This window comes from Falco rusticolus, chromosome 1, assembly GCF_015220075.1.
Source record: "Falco rusticolus isolate bFalRus1 chromosome 1, bFalRus1.pri, whole genome shotgun sequence".
Lineage (NCBI taxonomy): Eukaryota > Metazoa > Chordata > Aves > Falconiformes > Falconidae > Falco > Falco rusticolus.
Genome location: NC_051187.1, coordinates 5514070 through 5531155, shown reverse-complemented (window position 1 = coordinate 5531155; position 17086 = coordinate 5514070). Strand labels below are relative to the sequence as shown.

At 45.3% G+C, this 17086-nt stretch overlaps 1 protein-coding gene across 6 annotated transcripts in view; it reads right to left on the bottom strand.

Moving 5' to 3' along the window:
- The window catches only part of MMD (monocyte to macrophage differentiation associated), a 44187-nt gene that overhangs the window by 13431 nt on the left and 13670 nt on the right, over nt 1–17086 (bottom strand). Inside the window, exon 2 of one of the 6 annotated variants that reach the window (XM_037406434.1) lies at nt 8244–8417. The exons of 3 other annotated variants lie outside the window; for them this stretch is intronic. In XM_037406434.1, coding sequence (XP_037262331.1) covers nt 8244–8417 — 174 coding nt within the window. Of the gene's footprint in view, nt 1–4378; nt 4640–8243; nt 8418–17086 lie in introns of those variants that run through there. 2 more of the 6 variants (XM_037406455.1, XM_037406475.1) reach the window with 2 other exon arrangements.

Here is a 17086-nt window from a genome sequence, read left to right as displayed (position 1 = left end):
CAGAACATTTAGAAAATTATTTTGTTGCCCAGTACGTACAGGTCTTCAACAGCTGCTGGAGACCATCTCTGCATCCTCTAAAGATGGAACATTCAGCTTACTCAGTTCTGCTTCCAAGTTAGGAAAACATTTAAAAATAAAAGCATCTGTTGGCTCAGCTAAGTGACCAGGATTAGACTGCCCTTGCCCAGCTCCGTAAATTAAAAATAATGGGAAACCTTTCAGTGATTACATCTAGAATATTACTACATTTCTCCAAAGGCCATGGTGGTACGTTGGAAGTCTCACAAGAAGTCAAAAATTAAAAAAAACAAACAACAAACCACCAACAAACAAAAAAATATAGAACCAAAAGGTACAAGCTTATCCTCAGTATTAGCTTTATAATTTCAGTAGTTCCAAATTTCTAGATCAGATATTATTATCATCTAAAAATCTATAAATAATTGAAGGTAGACCGCTAATGGGACCTTCTGTTATTCAGCAAAGCACTACTTTTAATTATTTATTTTTTGTTTTTTACTTTTAATTTATAGTTATTTAGTAGAAAAGGTATCTGATCTTTCTAAAGCAGAGCCTGGGGTAACGTTAGATTTTTGACAGAATTATGAACAAACACATAAAAAGAGTCAATTTATTATTAGGTCCTCTTCTTCTCACTAATTTAAAGACAGTTTCATTAGCATTAAAACAGAATATAAACACATTAACAAAGCTATCCTTTTTCTGTTATCTAGACAAAGAGTTGTGGTTTTTTTTCTCCCTTTGTGCCAGCACAGGAATGATGCAAGCATTCGTTCATCTGCATGGCAACTTCAGGCTGAGAAAACAGACAAGCATCCGGTTTCCGAAAACTTCACGTTTCCAAAACTTTTTTAAACTGTTTTTTCTTAAAAAATTCTGATGATTTAAATTAAAACAACAAAAACGGTTAGCAACGTGGCTGTTGGACAGAAAGCTTTACAGGACTCCCACAATAGCTGAAACTCACTTTTCTTCCACCAGAGAGAGTCCCAGCAGAACACCACCCTTAGCAACGCTTCACCCCCCTTCACTGACATGTTTACACTAATAACGCCACCACTAGCGTGTTCTGGCAGGGGAGGAAGAGTTAGGACCTTCCAGAAAAGGATCTCGCAGCAGCCCAGCACCTACCTTTGCTGCACACTGGCCATACCTGCACCTCTCCTCTCTGAAAGGTACCTGCAACATGCGGCAAGACCCAGCGAGCAGACGCTGGAGCACATTTGCTCAGGTCACTACTCACAGAGAACGTTTTCAGCAGAGCAAAGCTTCACTTACTTCCCTATGCCTTTTGATAACACTATTCGTAAACGTTGATCAGCAACAACTTTAGAGGAAGGGTCATTTAAAAAGTGGTTGATGAGGGCACTAATTCCAGCCAATGCTTCTCTTGAGTTTGCTTCATTTCCAGTTTGACAGTTCGTGTTTAATGTCTTAAGAAACAGACCTGAAGTTTGAAAATAGCTGCTTTGTGATACTACACTGAAGTACTCATCAAACCCAGGAAAAATTATTCTGACACATGCTGTTGCAAGTCAGTCCTATACTCCTGTAGCTATATATGCATACATCGCAGTATGAAGGCAGAAGAACCTGGCTGCAGACTTACAGTCCAGAGGCAGAAACTGCTCTGTTCTTTCTCAGAGAGAAATAAATAAATAATCCCCACATCACCACCAACAACGGACACTTTTTGTTTTCTGCCACGTGAATACAGCAACACAGGGACATTGTTCTTCCTCCTAACTATGGGTCAAGTTTGCCTCTTCTGAAAAAGATAATTGTGAGGAATATAATCTCACCTTCTTAAAAGTGGAAACCCAATATACAGCATTCAGATGCTGTTTACTCCTATAAATAAAGGCTCTCTGTAACACAACCATTAAGGTTATTAGCAAATACAGGACAGCCTGATAAGCTCCCACTGAAGAGGGCTACAGTTTACAGGAAACATCTTTTAAGCGAAGCCTTTTGATTCTCCAATAAATCCCTAATGTAGTCTTTAACAGAAGCAGTACGAAACCAGAGCCATTTAATCAGGGAATATGCAGCATTATCTCACAAGAACCCATAAATACTTCTCCATTTAAGATACTGACAATCAGTGATTGCTAAGATAAAATATTTACTCCCTCAATATCAGAATATGAATTTTCTGAAATTTCATTTCATTTCACAGTAGACTAACAACTACTCGTAGCCAGCCACAAGTGCACAATGCTTTTGCACTGAAGAGGCATGCGTTCATTTTCACAATTTAAATGCATTCTTAAAGCCCTAGATCTACTTGAAGCCAAGGAAATCCAAGCTTCATAATTTCACAGTACACAACCAACCTTCTCTGATGAGCACATTCCCAGTATAAGTGGAAAAGGGGTATTAAGAAAGACATACGGCAATTTAAAACAAGAGGGAAGAAATTCTTATCTCCCCCTTTACACTACTTGAACTCTGATCTTGCAACACGTCAAATATTTACAATGTTAAACATACGTACTGATCCATTCTTTGTGAGACACCCCTAATTCTCAAGTCCCGATTCATTTCCAAGGAGTAGATGCTTTATGTTTCGTAGTGATTCCAGAATTAAGAGACCACAGTATTTGGGAGAGAAAGCAGGAGGAAAATCTGAGGGCTCTTAATGCTTTGTCTTTGCACATAAGCCCAGCTTAGAAAAATAAATTCTAAAATCCCAAATCCATGGCAGATATCTGTATGGCATTTGTCTGGTATCACAGCAAGCTCATATACCCCAAACTGCAGAAGAAAAAAAAAAGCACTCTTTAAACCTTGCCTTATTCTGGATTCCCATCTGCTGAATGAATTATTCTTTCAAGCATGAATTAAAATGTCAGTAAAAACAGCAAGCACTGATAATAGCCTCAGAGATCTGGATTTTTTAGTCTTTTCAGGAAGTACGCTGCCTTTATTCAGCTCAAAAGGCCTCATACTTCCTTTTACCAGCTCAAAAGTTCATTACCCCTTTTTGCATCTTTTTTTTCTCTGTGCTTTCCAGCAGCAGGAGAGGCCGTTCAGACCTAGTAAGACACAGTGTATGAGAAACTGCAACCAGGTGGAGATAACTCCACAAAACCAGCAGTGGCATACATTAAATGGGGTTACATATTTAGATACTGAAGCAATTTTAATGTTATCTCATCTCTTTGTTCTCAAGAGGAAAAACAAAGGAAACCACAAGCAGGTCAAAATAGATCAGCAATGTATTTTCATGATGACTGTTTAGGTAAAATTTTGAAGAGGAATGAATAGGTTTATAAAAGCTTGCTTTCCTTGCCCAAACTTTCAGATATTTCCCCTTGATGAATTCAGTCCATTTGGTTAAAAATAGAGCCATATTCCTCCGGCCCAGGCACCTTCCTTCCTGGATTAGAACATACCTAGCTGTGGTTTGTAACTGTTCGTAGAATCTTCGCTATCACTGAAGAGCTGAGCCAGAGAAATGACTGGGATGAGTACAGCAGCAGGGCACTTATGGGGAAATAACAGTGCCGTCACCCGCTGCGGGAAGGTGCGCGTACTTACACGGTACTGGAGATAAAATGAAATCTGCAATTCTCGGGGAATCCCTGAAGCCGTGGCAGCGTGCCCGCTCAGCATGGCAGGGGCCCCTCTGCACCCCGCTGGCCTCGCAGCCGCCTCAGCCCCCCGGCCAGCGCCAGAGGCCAAACCTGAGGTGAGGGGGGAGCGCACAGCACCCCCTGACCCCCCCAGATTTCTCTTTTGCTCCTCTTTGGGTTTTACTCCCCCGCTAACCCTCAGAGGCAGGCTGGCGGCGGGCGCAGGGCACCTGCTGAGGGAAGCCGCAGCAGAAGCCGGGCTGGCCCTCAACACTCACCGGCCCCGCGCCTGGCCTTTGTGCCACCCAGCACCTGAAGCCACATCCGTACGGGTGTGCCCGACCCCCCGCACCGGGCCGCTGCCCCCCGCCGCCGGCAGCGCCCACCGCCCGCACCGGGGCTGCGCGGGGGCACGGCCCGGCCCTGCGGCGGGCAGAGGCGGCTCGGCACGGCGCGGCTCGGGAGCCACAGGTCGGGGCGGGGGTGGGACACACGGCCGGGTGCGTGGCCCTTCATCCACGTAAAGCGATGGGGAAGGAAGAGAAAATTAAACCCACGAAGGCCACGCGGAGCCCCCCTCACGCCCTGCCCTCCCCGCCCGCCACCGGCCCTCGGCCCCGGGGAGGGCGACCGGCGCCTCAGCAGCGGGGACCGGCGGGTACCCCCACCCCAGCCCCCACGCCCGCCCGGCCGTCAGGGGAGCGGGCGGCAGGCCGGGGATCCCAGCCCTCAGGGCGGCCCGGGGTGGGGTGAGGGGTCCCCGGGGGCGACCTCACCTCCTGAACCTCTCCTGGAGCCGCCGCATGGATCCGGGCCGCCCGCCCCAGCCGGGCGGCGGGCGGGGGGTCGGGCCGGGAGGCTGCGGGCGGCTCCTGAGGCGGCGAGGGCCGGGGTCCGGGCCCTCATGGCGTGCGAGCGGCCGCGGCGCGCAGCGACGGCCGGCGCCGTCCGTCGGTGAGGCGCGGGAGCCGGGCGGGGCGGCTGCGGGCGGGCGGCCGCTTTAACCGGCCTCTCGGCTGCTCTCGGCCCGCCCGGCCGCGCTTCCCTCCGCCCCGGCCCGCCCACAGCGGCCGCCCCCGGCGCGGCAATGGCGGGAGGCGCGGGGCCGATGGCGGCGGGGGGCGGCCCTGGGGGGGCGCAGCGCTGCGGCGGGCAGCGGGGGGCCGGAGCCGCGGCCTGGCGGCGGGGTCGCGCCGGGGGCGGCCCAGGCTGAGCCGGGCTCCCAGCGCCGGGCCGGGAAGCAGCAGCGGGGGGTGCTGAGGGCTCCCCCCGGCCGGGGCCGCGCTCCCAGCCCTGGCAGGGCCGGCCGCGATATCACCGCACCGAGGGACGGGGGCAAAGTCTCGCCGCATCCACCCCCCCGGGACACGCGGGGGCCGGGAGATCTCATCTCGCCTCAGGCTTGGCCTGGGGGGGGGGGGGGGGGAAGGCTGAACCCCCACCGGCTGACACCCCCCACCGGGGCGCTGGGCTCCTGCTGCGGCACAGGCCCGGCTGTGCCCCGGGGCCTGGCACGGCATGGCCCAGCATGGCTAGGCACGGCAGGGCACAAGGCTCCTCCAGCAAAGACGCAGCTCTGCTGTCGCATAAAGTCGCGCGTGGAATAATTTACTCTGCTCTTAGTCGAGGTTACAGTGGCCAGACTGCTGGTGGGAGCCTGCCCAGCTATCTCCCTGCCCCCCCCCCCAGCTGTAAGCCACAATCTTATCTCCCCAAACCAAACTTGTTCCAAGCCAGGGCTGTTGTGCCAAGTGAAGAGACAGTGGCAAGCGTGTTGCTGTAAGATGAGCATGGTATTGCCTTGTATAGTGCAAATCAGGGCATGAATTGGGAGAGTATTAAGTTCTAGTCAACCTGTCTTCCAACCTAAGATCATGTTTACAATGGTATTTTCAACGGTTCCAGCCCTCAACAAAAGCGATTAGTATAGGCACACCAAAGCAAACCCCCGGCTTAGACAAATAAACTGTATCTGGCATCAACATCTTTTATGGTAGGACTGAGACAGATAGGATCTGCTGACTGCTGCACCGTGGTCCGTAAAGTCACCTCCCCAGCTGAAGGTGTCACCACCAGGTAACCACCTCCACCACAGGCAGCAGGAGGAAGTGAGAGCATCGTGGCTTGGCTGCCCGTCAGGCTACATCTGACTTTTCATGGCCCTCGGTCCCTGTTACTAATTCTTCGTGCCAGGAGGAGCAAATGACAAGGTGGTAACAGCTTTGCAAACTGCCACAGCAAGGCTTGCCCCTCGGTTTCTCCAGTTTCAGGCTGGAGTAGGCTTTCCTGGTACAAATTGCAGTTTTGCGTTTCTAACAGGGGCTTGCAGCAAGAGTGGCTGGGGCTGGGCCAGAAGACCACAGAGTCAGTTGCTCAGCTTTGCTCAAAGGGGAGGGTAGAGCTTGTTGCTGAAAAGGAAAGCTCCTGAAATGCAGAGCCAAGGTAGTTCCCGGAGAAATACTTCCATTAATCTCAGTGAGATATCACTATTAATGTCAGTACAATCTGTCATCTGATTTAACAGTGTCACTGCTAAATAAAATTTCATATTGCTTATGTTATCTATTACTCCAAAAGGAATAAAGTTTGAGGACACCGCTGAATAACCCAGCCACACACGCACGGCTGGATCTGAACGTCTGAAGCTTCAGTAGTATCCCAACAGCATGGCTTTATTTCGAGGTAGAACTTGTGGTGGCGCAGCTACCTTCCTGCTCAATACCACACGCCCATCCTTGCATTCCTCTATGGCTGCCCCAATAATTTGCTCTTTCAGGCTGTAAAAATGTTCAGGAATGTGTGACATTATGGACACCATGGCTGGAAGGCTGGCTTCTTTGTGGTTCTGGTAAAAAGCTGGACTGACTCCTGTCAAATGAATCTGCTGAGACTTTCAAAGGTGCACACAGAGGCGCTGCATTTTGTCTCTGTCTTCTCTCGCTCCCTCTGCTGCCCTTTGCCTTTTTCTTTTGTCTCTTCCCAAGCCACTCTCATTTTGATTTCCTTCCTTGCTGCCTTTGACATCTGATCCAAATGTGTCATCGGGTTTTTCTCCTCACAGTTTTGAAAGCCTGTTTTTCCACTTTGGTTCTGTGGTCACAGATCTCACAAATTGCAAGGTCTTTAAAACAACAAGTGGTGTGTGGTGTAGCTTCCTGTTGCTGGAGCATCAAAGGTTTACAGATTCAAGATACGGTTAAAAAAAAATATAAATCCGTTTCAAACAAAACCAAGAACATTCAGGTCATGAAGCTTGGCCGAGTGGAACCAGGTTAAGACCACCACCAAGCGTCATGACAGCAGTGATGAAACTGGAAGATTTGAACCGAATGTCTGTCTCTCTTAAGGAGACCACTAAATTACTCAGCATAGATATTATTAAGATGGTCCTGACCAGTAACATGGTTTTAGTACCAGTAACTCTTGTTGAGCTAATCTCTGTAATTGCTTTTTATGATGTAATGAATCAGAATGCCTCAAAAAAAAAATCACAACAAAAGAAACCCCTTATTTATGGGCTGAACAACCATTACATCCAAAAATTGGCATTAAGCATACAAAATTAAGGAAGGAAAACCTAATTAGTTTGATTATTCTTATTTACAAAGTATGAAAGAAAAAAATATCTTCAAATACTCCATGTTCATTTGATTAAAAAATGTTCTTAAGACTAGAAATATGTTACAGCGAGCTCAGCCAGAAATGTATTTTAATAGATGAGTCAGGGTTACAAGAAGATGGAAGAACTTTCCTTACTGAATGCGTCCCTGCTGTGGGCCACTACCACATAGTGCGTTTGGAAGAAAGAGCAATGTGTTGAGTGTCAACAGCCAAGGGTTCATTAATAAGAATTTTAATCTATTATTTTTTAACTGGGAAAAGAGAATTTAGTTCTGATCAGGGCTGTGAGGTATTTGTAAAATGGATTGTCCAAAATTAACTAGGTGATCCCAGTCTGATACCTAATAGACACTCATGTGACACCAGACAGAAGGTGTTTGCATAGCAGAGCTCTTACTAGTTGCTATTCTTGACAGTCTGAGCGGTGAAGCCGGTGAGCATAGGAGCTGTGTGGTTTGCCCTGGTTATTTCTAGGTCAAAATTTACCCATGCAGAATCTCCTGCGGCCCTTCACAGGCATATTCTACTTCTCTAGGGATGAAGGATTTGTACTCCAGGGCTATTTACGAGCATTAAATTGACACACAGAAACATGCCTAATTTCTGAATCAGACACCAAACGCTTTTAGAGGATTATGCAAATAGGGACACAAAAGTAGGGTCTGTAGTTTTCACTGCATTGCAAAATGCTCTTGGGTTGCACAAATCTATCAAACAAATAGGCAGGACTTGCTGAAAGCTTCCTTTTCCCCACGCAAGATGAAAATTTAAGTGGCACTAAGATGTCAGTGGTGAATGAAATTCTGTCAGGAGGTTACATTAATAAAACTAAACATCTCACACCAAAGCCATTTCTTCTAGCTGTTCCGCACAGACAAGTTCTTATTATAAGCCTGCACAATAACTAGTCGCCTGATTTGTTAAACAGATAACAGAGAAGCAGACACCCATAAGCAGCCCCACAGATGCCAAAGCGGATGTGCTGGTGACAAGGCACTGCTAATGTTCCCAGGTACTTACTTTTTGGAGTTGCTGGTGGTGGCAGGCTGACTTTGGAGGCAGCAGGGCAGCATACTGTGGCTCACGAAGCTCTTAGCCAATTTAATGCAGCAGGGAGGCAGGCTGAGCGGCACGGGGCCCTTAATGAGGCATGGGAAACGAGTTTTACAGGTGAAACTCCTCTCCACTCCCAGTCTACATGGGAGAATAAATTAAGCATTTCTGGTAAATAAGGGTGGAGAAAAATACCTTTTTGTCTTCTTTTGACTTCACAGCAAACAGAATATGAGGATCTAGCTCTCCTTTCTTATGGGTATACGTGATAATGGAAAAAGGTGATGGTTTCAGTAAGGCTTGATTTAAAAAATTGAGAGGTAGAGCTTTTTCCCTTCCTTAGAGAACAAATTCTGGAGTCATTGTGGTTGTAACATGAGTAACAAGGAGTAAAACATAACTTACTTTTGCAATTAAAGGAAATTCTATTGTTTTTCAAGTTTCTAATACAAAAAAACAGTTTTGCAATAATATGGACTGTAAGACCAGGACAGCCATAGGTCTCAGGAGAGCTCAAGATAAAGCACTTCGTGCTCCACTTTAGGCACGAGCTCACGCTGAAGCTGTGGGGTGCTCTGGATTGTTGGGGGAAAGCTTGAGGCTGTGCTTCCTCTTAGCATCTCCTCAAACATGTCTCTGCAGTACAGATCAAGTGGTCAAATCAACCCAAAGCCCTTCAGAGAAACCCCTTGGGCTTTCTTAGCACATCTGAGGACACATGGCAGCAGAGTAACACCCTGTGAACAGTTACGCTCTGGGTCTGAACCAGAACGAAGGTCCTGCAGGCAGCATGGCTGGAGCTTGCCTCTTTTTTTTTTTTTTTTTTCCTTGCTGCAAACTGACCCAGATTTCAGCTTTATCTAATAGTCTCTTTTGAGCCTAGCTTGAAGGCAAAGCATCTCTTACTGAAATGCATGTCAGTGGTCTTGTGTAACAAGCACCTTTCCCTCCCTCAGCCTTCCCCCAATCTAATTAATAAGGTCATTCCACTGATGGCAGGTTTATAAATAGCTTTCCAAACACTAATGGAATTAGTTCTGGCTTGGGCAACTTTTCTAGGGTGATCACAGGTATCTAAGAAGGGCCAGCTCCTTGGCATATACAGCCACTTGCAGTGGAAATGTTGAAACATAAACATTTACCTGAAGTCAGAGAGCTCTTGCTACCAGCATTAAACCTGAAATGGGATGACAGCATTACCCAGTAATATAATCGAGAAGATCTACTGCAAGTAGAACAAGTGGGTTTACAGGGTTGTGCCATGTGTTAGAATACAGATTACATGAGGCTAGATAATGTCAAATTCTGCTGAAGGTCTCTCTTTTATCAGTATTTCTGAGAAAAGTGTATTTTCCATGGCCACAAACCCACAAGATTTTGTGGGGAGAATAAACATGTACCTTGGGGAAATAATGGAAAAGTACTTCAAGTCGATAGAATCTTTAATATAAGAGCAGATAATGGGAAATGAGTACTGTAGCTATAAACTCTCAGAAGAGAGTGTTTTCAAATTATTTGACTATTTAAATCATCTGTGAACTGAGACCTTGAAAGCAATGGCTGAGTTATTAACATTTTAAAATTTGGTGTGAGTCTGGAAATTTATAATAAAAATAAAACCTAAATATGTCATAAAAAATTTAAGCTCTGATTGTTTAGAAAACTTAAGCCAAAATGCAGAAAGCATATATGCTGGTTGTTCACTGATTTAGGGACTTCAGATCAATGAGTATTAAGCTCCTAAACAAGAGAGACATGAAATTATAATTTGATTATCTATGTGACTAATGGAATTTAATTGCATATTCAGGAAAATAATGGAGAAACATTATTTTGCAGTCATTTGGTCTGTGTATCAAATAATAGTCCTGCCATGTATTGCATTTCTGGTAGAAAACAAAATTACATAGATTTCAAAGTGCATGTTGAGAAAACCAAAGAAGATAAATTTGATATTAATCTGTATTTTTTAACAAAGGAAAATATGAAAAGGCAAGTTGCTGAGATCCCATGGCATACTTGATCCTAAAAGCACATCTTCAAATATGTCAGTTGTTGAGACTGTTTCAAAACCACTGACATTTTTTCCTTGTTTTGGTTAGCAAACTTGGGTTCATCTGGATCCCCGATGTACCTCAAACGTATTTCAATCAGTAACATTCTCTAGCTGGATCACACTGACTTATTTGTTACAAAAAGAACTTTCTGGAGTGAAAAATCAAATTCCTTCTTGTTGCCTGTTATGCATTCAGCCCTCTTAGATGAAGAAGTTGACACAAGGGCAGGAGGTGCCTTGTGTAACTGAGAAAAGATTGCATCTTTAGAGCTGAAGGAGAGAAAAGCAGCACTTGTCAGTCTCCATACTGGCCTTGGACCAGCTGCACAAATTCTGAGTCATCAGCTGAATCCAGTCTGTTAATAACTGCAGAGAACTTCTACTTCAAAAAATACAGGAATATCTTGCTTTCAGATATCGATTCCATAGTGTTTCCTTTGGGAAAGCTTTAGTCATAAAAGTAACAGAATTCAAGGCTTGTTTAGAAATAACAAATGTCAGCGTTTCTTGGCTTTCAGTAAGTGCGCCATAAAAAAGATGATCAGGGATTTTAACCTGCTGATTATGGTTGAGTGGCCAGAAATCAGTACGTAATTAAAGCTAACAGGCAAATAGGAGTTTATTAAAAGGCAATATAAAGGTAAAATTCACTCATAAAGATAATTTTATATGAAAGGCCAAATAAAAATAACCTGAGTCGGGAGCTAAGCAGCTGCCTTTGTCTTCAGGTTTGGTTTGCACCATACTGTCAAGAATGCCTGAAAAATTACAGTTCAGTTTCTTAAACCAAAGGGATAACAGAATCATGAGATTCTGTTGTAGCCTGCCTTTAGGAAGTCTGCAATAGAGAATGAAGAATTGCTCTTAACTGTATTATAAAAATATATACTTTCAGTGTCAGTAGATCCTAGGAGACCAAGTCTCCCACCCAATCCTCCAGTTGCACTGGTGGGGTCTCATTACTGTGGCCTGCAAAGAAAAGCATCATCACCAGCTGCACCCCACTCCTGGAAAAAACCCAGCCTTAATTGCCCTCTCGCAGATGTTGGATTTTGGCATGCATGCTGAGGCTCCAAAAGTGGAGGCTTTTGAAGATTTTTTTAGCAACGTGTTACCCATGCAGAGCAAGTTATTTCTCTTTGGCTCCAACATTTTATCTAGCCACACATTTTTGCCTTTTCAAAAGTAAATGAACAATGTTCACACTTATACCAAAACCAGAATAAACCAGTTCCATGTTTAAATTCCTTTCCACAGGCAAAGTGGACCATCTTTAATCAATGTTTATGACATTGACATGGAAAACTCTTACCCTCCTTTTTTCTTCCCACCATTAGGGTTTCGCTCTGTGAATGTGTCTGCTATCCATAATCACTCTTAATACCTCGTTTTTGACATCACAATCAATAAAGTGAAATAAGCTGTTACTTAATGGGCCTGACATAAAATCCATTTAAGTTAAGGGAAGGACTCTCATTTCTAGGTCAAGCCTAAAGTGAACAGGGGGCGTGGAATTTAGCCTATCATTTGTCATCTGAGAGGAAATTATTTCCCCATCCCATTTGGACTGCTTAGAGATTTTAAACATATTTAGCAAAAGAAAACAAATTGATTTCTTGTCAGTGGTTAAATGGTTGAAATTTTACTCTGATTGTATAGTCTCTCATTTAAGAGTTTTAAAATGTTTGCTTGAATTATATATTTTTTTAATGACAGTAATTTAGTTTAACATCGTACCTAGTTTTCTCAATAGTTTAGAAAAAAAAAAAACACGAAAAAACAAATATAGGGGACAAAGATCAAGATGAAGGGAAGTCGCTTAAACTGAAGAGGTGCCTCAGCCCCAGTGGCGGGGGCTGCTCGGAGCCAGGCAGCCTGGGAGCTCACTTTGCCCTTCCTGCCAGCAACGTGTGGGGCTTCCTCACAAAGCATCTTGCTGACAGCTTGTTAGTTTTATTCTTTTTTAGGTTCCTTAAAGACATTTGGAAAGGGTAAAAAAACATCTGTACTCCGATGCACAGTATCATCTCAGGTCTTCTAGGTTTTCTAAACAGGCTTAATGAAATATGAATCCATTTTGCTCTATTGTTTGCAAATATAACTCAGAAGCAAAATGAGTATGTTCTTTACTAGAGCCCAACAAACATCAGATACGCTGTCCCTACCATATCTCCCAATCTAAATAACGCTTGCCAGTCTAGGAATGAGGGAGCAGGGGGGCTGGCAGGGACAAGAAGAGCTGGGTGACTGTCCAACTTGCAACTTCTCTGATATGTTGAAAGACTGTTTTTTTCCCAGTGGTTCTGCAGAAATAACTTATGGTATCCAAGATCACAAATCCAAATGCTCTTTCCCTTGGTTGTGGTACGTTACAAAGAGCAGAGGGAGTTCTGTTTCGCAATGTCCCTTCTGGATGACGGGAGACACTTGGTATGTACCATTTCATTACTGGTGGACAGGCCAAACTGCTGAGAGGTTAAAGGACTTGCAAGAGACAAAGGTATCAAGAGGTTTGATTGCAGCGCAAATTTGTCTGCTCGGCTGGCAGAGCGAGTGCAAACCAAATGTTACTACTATTGGCAACCTTTGTGAGTCCTTGCCTCCACCATCCAGTTAATTCTCACTACACCCTTGAGATAGAATTATAAATTGTATTATCTTTGGTGGAAGGGATAAGTTTTCAGGCAGATTCTGACTTGACTTCTCTTTCTTTCGTGGTGGATGAAAGTCTACAGCGTTCCAGTGATGTAACTGGGTGACTGGACTTAACACCAGGGAGACTCTGACCCACCGTGTAACTGCTGAAGGCCTGAAAGGAAAAAAACCCTCACCTAATAATTGGGGGGTGTGTTGAGGAGCTAATTGGACAGTGAGTGGGTAAACAACAGCCCAGAGGGGCACAGGAGTCCCTCAAGCTGTTTTTCAAGATGGGACCCTCAGACAGCCTATTCCAGTCCTCTGGATTCCTGGGTCTTGAGGCTCAACAGCAATATTTACAGGGAGAAGATAAGTTGGTTTAACAAAATCAAGAAATAAACAATGTCCCTATGGAGAGCTGAAATAGAGGTCTCTGTGTGTACAGAGCATGGCTTTTCAGAAACTGCTGCTTCCCCGGGGCTGTCACTTCTGAGCTGCTTCTGGTTACCCACAAGGAGGAGTGGGAATCCTCAGCGGGGCTTACCTTGTTCTGCTGCACTGGATGCTACAACCTTCTTATCTGTAGCTCGTGGGTGCAAAATTGCAAGGCCACACTTTTGGGAACGGAACCCAGAGCCTTGAAGGAAGGGCACGCTTTCTAAATCTGTTTCCTCAGTAGCTTCCCCACTAGCTGGGACGTGGCGCTGGCAGCAGATGAAAGCCTGGGAGTTCCTGCGCTGTGCTTGGACCATTCCTCCCGGCTGAGGTCACACGGCTCTCCTCCTCTCTGTTTGGTTTTAGCAGGATCAATTTTATAAATGACAGGGCGAGATACAGCCCTGGTGTGAGAGTGAGGATGGGGGGCACGCCGCTGCTGGCTGTCACGCGGCCGGCAGTACCGGGCACACAGCCACCCAGCACGGTGGCATCGCCCCGCGCCCGCGGCTGGCCCCTCGCTGCCAGCTCTGCCCCGCACGGCTGTTACCCACTGTACACGCCACGTTTCAAACAGCCTCACATCTAGCATGAATAGGAGTGTCGGTTTCTGAATTGCTACCAATTCTTTGTAATGGTACTGGAGTCTTGTAATAGTATTTTACTTAAATACTAGCTTTTGAAATTGTAGAAAAGAAACCTAGAGCTATTACCTCCCTTGGCACTGGGAAAACCTCTGTAAAGGTTTCAGTGAAAATGGCAAAAGTTTTATCAGGATTTCCTAAAGGCACGTTTCGGTTTTTCAGTGCAAATCCAAGTTCCCATGTTTTGTCAGTAGAGCTAAAACTGGGTACATCTGAACGAACGTTAACTATTTAAAAGATCTTTAGTGCCCTTCGGGACTAAAAGGAGGGAATCCCTTTCAAGGAAGGATGCCCTTCAGCAGAGGGGAGGTGAGATGCTGGAGGAGCTCATCTCTCCCTCGCTTTAGAGTTTTGGGGAGCAGAGGCTCAGCCCTTGGGACTGTCACGTTAATCCCACCCAAACCGTGGGGTACGCTGTGCCTGCACTTGCGTGCCTGCAAGGTAGAAGGTTAAAAAAAATAGTTGTTAAACTACAGGCAGCATAGTGCAATAGCCATTAGTACTGCTTTTAGTCATCAATATGCTGCTATTTAAAGATTACATACTTTTAAATCCCTAGATTATTCATATTAAAAGAGTGTTTCTTTTCATTTGAGATTTTATGCTATAATGCAGAACTCTCCATAATTAAATGTATGCTTGACTCTTTCTGTCTCCAGTTAAGCAGACATTAATGGGGAACTTACTAAAAACAACTACCACAAATGTTCCTGTACTTAAACTTAAAAAATATTAATATCAAATTACAGTGGTGATATGTCTGATACGAAATCACTAAAGGAAATTAAGCTAAATGTTTTTGGAATCATCCAAGATAGTTTGTTCAAACTGTTATTATTACAGTTTTCCTAAAGGCACAGCAGAGACCTGTGCTCCACCACACAAAGGGTGGTTTTAAAATAAACATTTTAATGCACAAAATCTCTCCACCTATAGCATAAAGGAATAGTACTAAAATTGAAAAATCAAAGGCCTTAACATTAGGGAGTACCGGAATTAAAGTCAGCTGTGGCTCAGTCTTTCTGTAATGTCAAATATGGCACAGTATTTAACACCATAATCAAACAGTATTTTTCCTGTAGGAAAAATCACACCCTGAACAGACTATTTTCACTTTGGGAGCAGCTACTTAATATTACATTTTCTCTTTACTTTTTAATTTGTGGTCTAAAGTTTAATCCAAGCTGGGAGGGAGAGGTCTTATAAACTGCAGTCTTGAAAATCTGACCTGATCCTGGGTTGTTTGCAGAGCAGTCCTAATCTAACTTGTGCACTGAATTCGCATGGTAAAATTTTTCCTGTGTTGGTTTTTTTTTTTTTTCTTTAGAAATTTTTTAATTTCCTATTGTAAGAACAGTATCTTCTGATGTAGTAACTGCAGGAGAACTGCCTGGAACAGCCAAGTCTCATTGGGTAAATAACCACCTGCACTGGGTATGCGGTTGCCTGGATGCTTGTGGCTAGATCCTGCGTTCACAGGGTGCAGATGGATGCTTACAATAACTAAATATAGACGGACTTGTATTAGGGACTGAGTATCCCAAAGGTGCCTTTTTTACAGCCACTGCCCAGACCAAAGCTCTTCCCTGTGCAGGAGCATTTCCATCGCTGCAGCATCGCTCCGCCAACACTCTTGCCTCTGTTCGGTGCTATGGCGTGGGGGCTGAGCGACGCGTTACAAAACCTACAAAATGAGCTGGAGGTCTGTAACAAAACCAAAATTGGATCAAGTCTTTTGTAACGAGTGAGTGGGACCTTAAATGGAGATGTTGTTTGTACTCATCCCTTTGCTGCTAAGGAGCAGAGAACAAATATTTGTACAACCACCTTCACAAATCTAGTTCGCATAAACCCTCTCCCCTCCCTGCAATAAAAAAGCTGCCCCAAAGGGTCAGCCCTCCATTAAACTTTGCTGCGGGTGAGGAATGTGCCTGCCTCTGAAAGCGGTCCTGCACTCAGCACCAAACATGACACGACAGGAATGAACCAGCCTTGCTGCTCAGCTGGAAGGGTAGATCCTCAGCTGCTTTTGAGAGCTGTGACTCTAGCATGGCTGGTGTAAGCCAGGGCTGCTCTCTGGACCTTTATTCTGGCTCATTAGCTGCACAGCTTTACATCCCAAATCCTGCTTTTTATACTGAAATGCAAAACCACAAACCAAGCAGTTCAGAGTCTCTGCTTCGGTCACAATTTACCCACTGCAACCAGGGTTTGATGGAGGAAGGATGGAGAACATCATGAAGATACCAGCTCTGTGCATCACCCTCTAGCCTTAGCACCATGAAGGACTGATCAGCCCACGTGGGATGCACCCCAGTCATCTGCTACTAGTGTTTCAGCTTCGCAAGGATGGGCCCCCAGCAGGAGTTCCCATGCTGACACCCCCTCCAAAACTGTGCACCCAGCTGCCGAAAAAGGGCTTGTCGCAGCATGGGCTAGGTGTGCCTATGCCAGCTGGAAATTCTTGCACGCTGGAGAGAGTTCCCAACTTGGAGGGGAATGGGACAATGCCCATCCTTCCTCCAGTGTTCACCCAGAGGAGGTGGTGAGGCTGGGATTTTTTTGTTGTCAAAAGTGGGCATGATAGCAGGGGACGGAGCCTGAGCTTGAGCTAAGCACGTGGGAATGCAGGCAGCCACTCTGCGTGCCTGCCCTGGGGAGCACTGCCAGCTCACCTCCAGCCCTGACCTCACGTAGCCCCTGTTATTCCAGCTCCTGAGGCCAGCAGCTTTGTCCTCAGCGCAGGAGAATGGCTTGTTTTGATGGCAGGATAATTAATGTGCCTCAGCTCCATAGCTGTAAAATCCCTGGGGAGACAAGGCGTGTATAATTTTTACTGCGCCACAGCTAGGTGAGCGTAACGCAATAGGTCTACTCAGGGATGACCATGCTTAGCTACCTGACTGTAAAAACTACAGCTGTTTTCCTCACCTTGTAGTGGCAAAGCTGGTATCTAGTAACAATCCCACTCGGAAAACCAACACCCAGCTCCCAAGAGAGGGCACAGTCAGAAACTGTCAGCTGTGGCAGATTTTTTT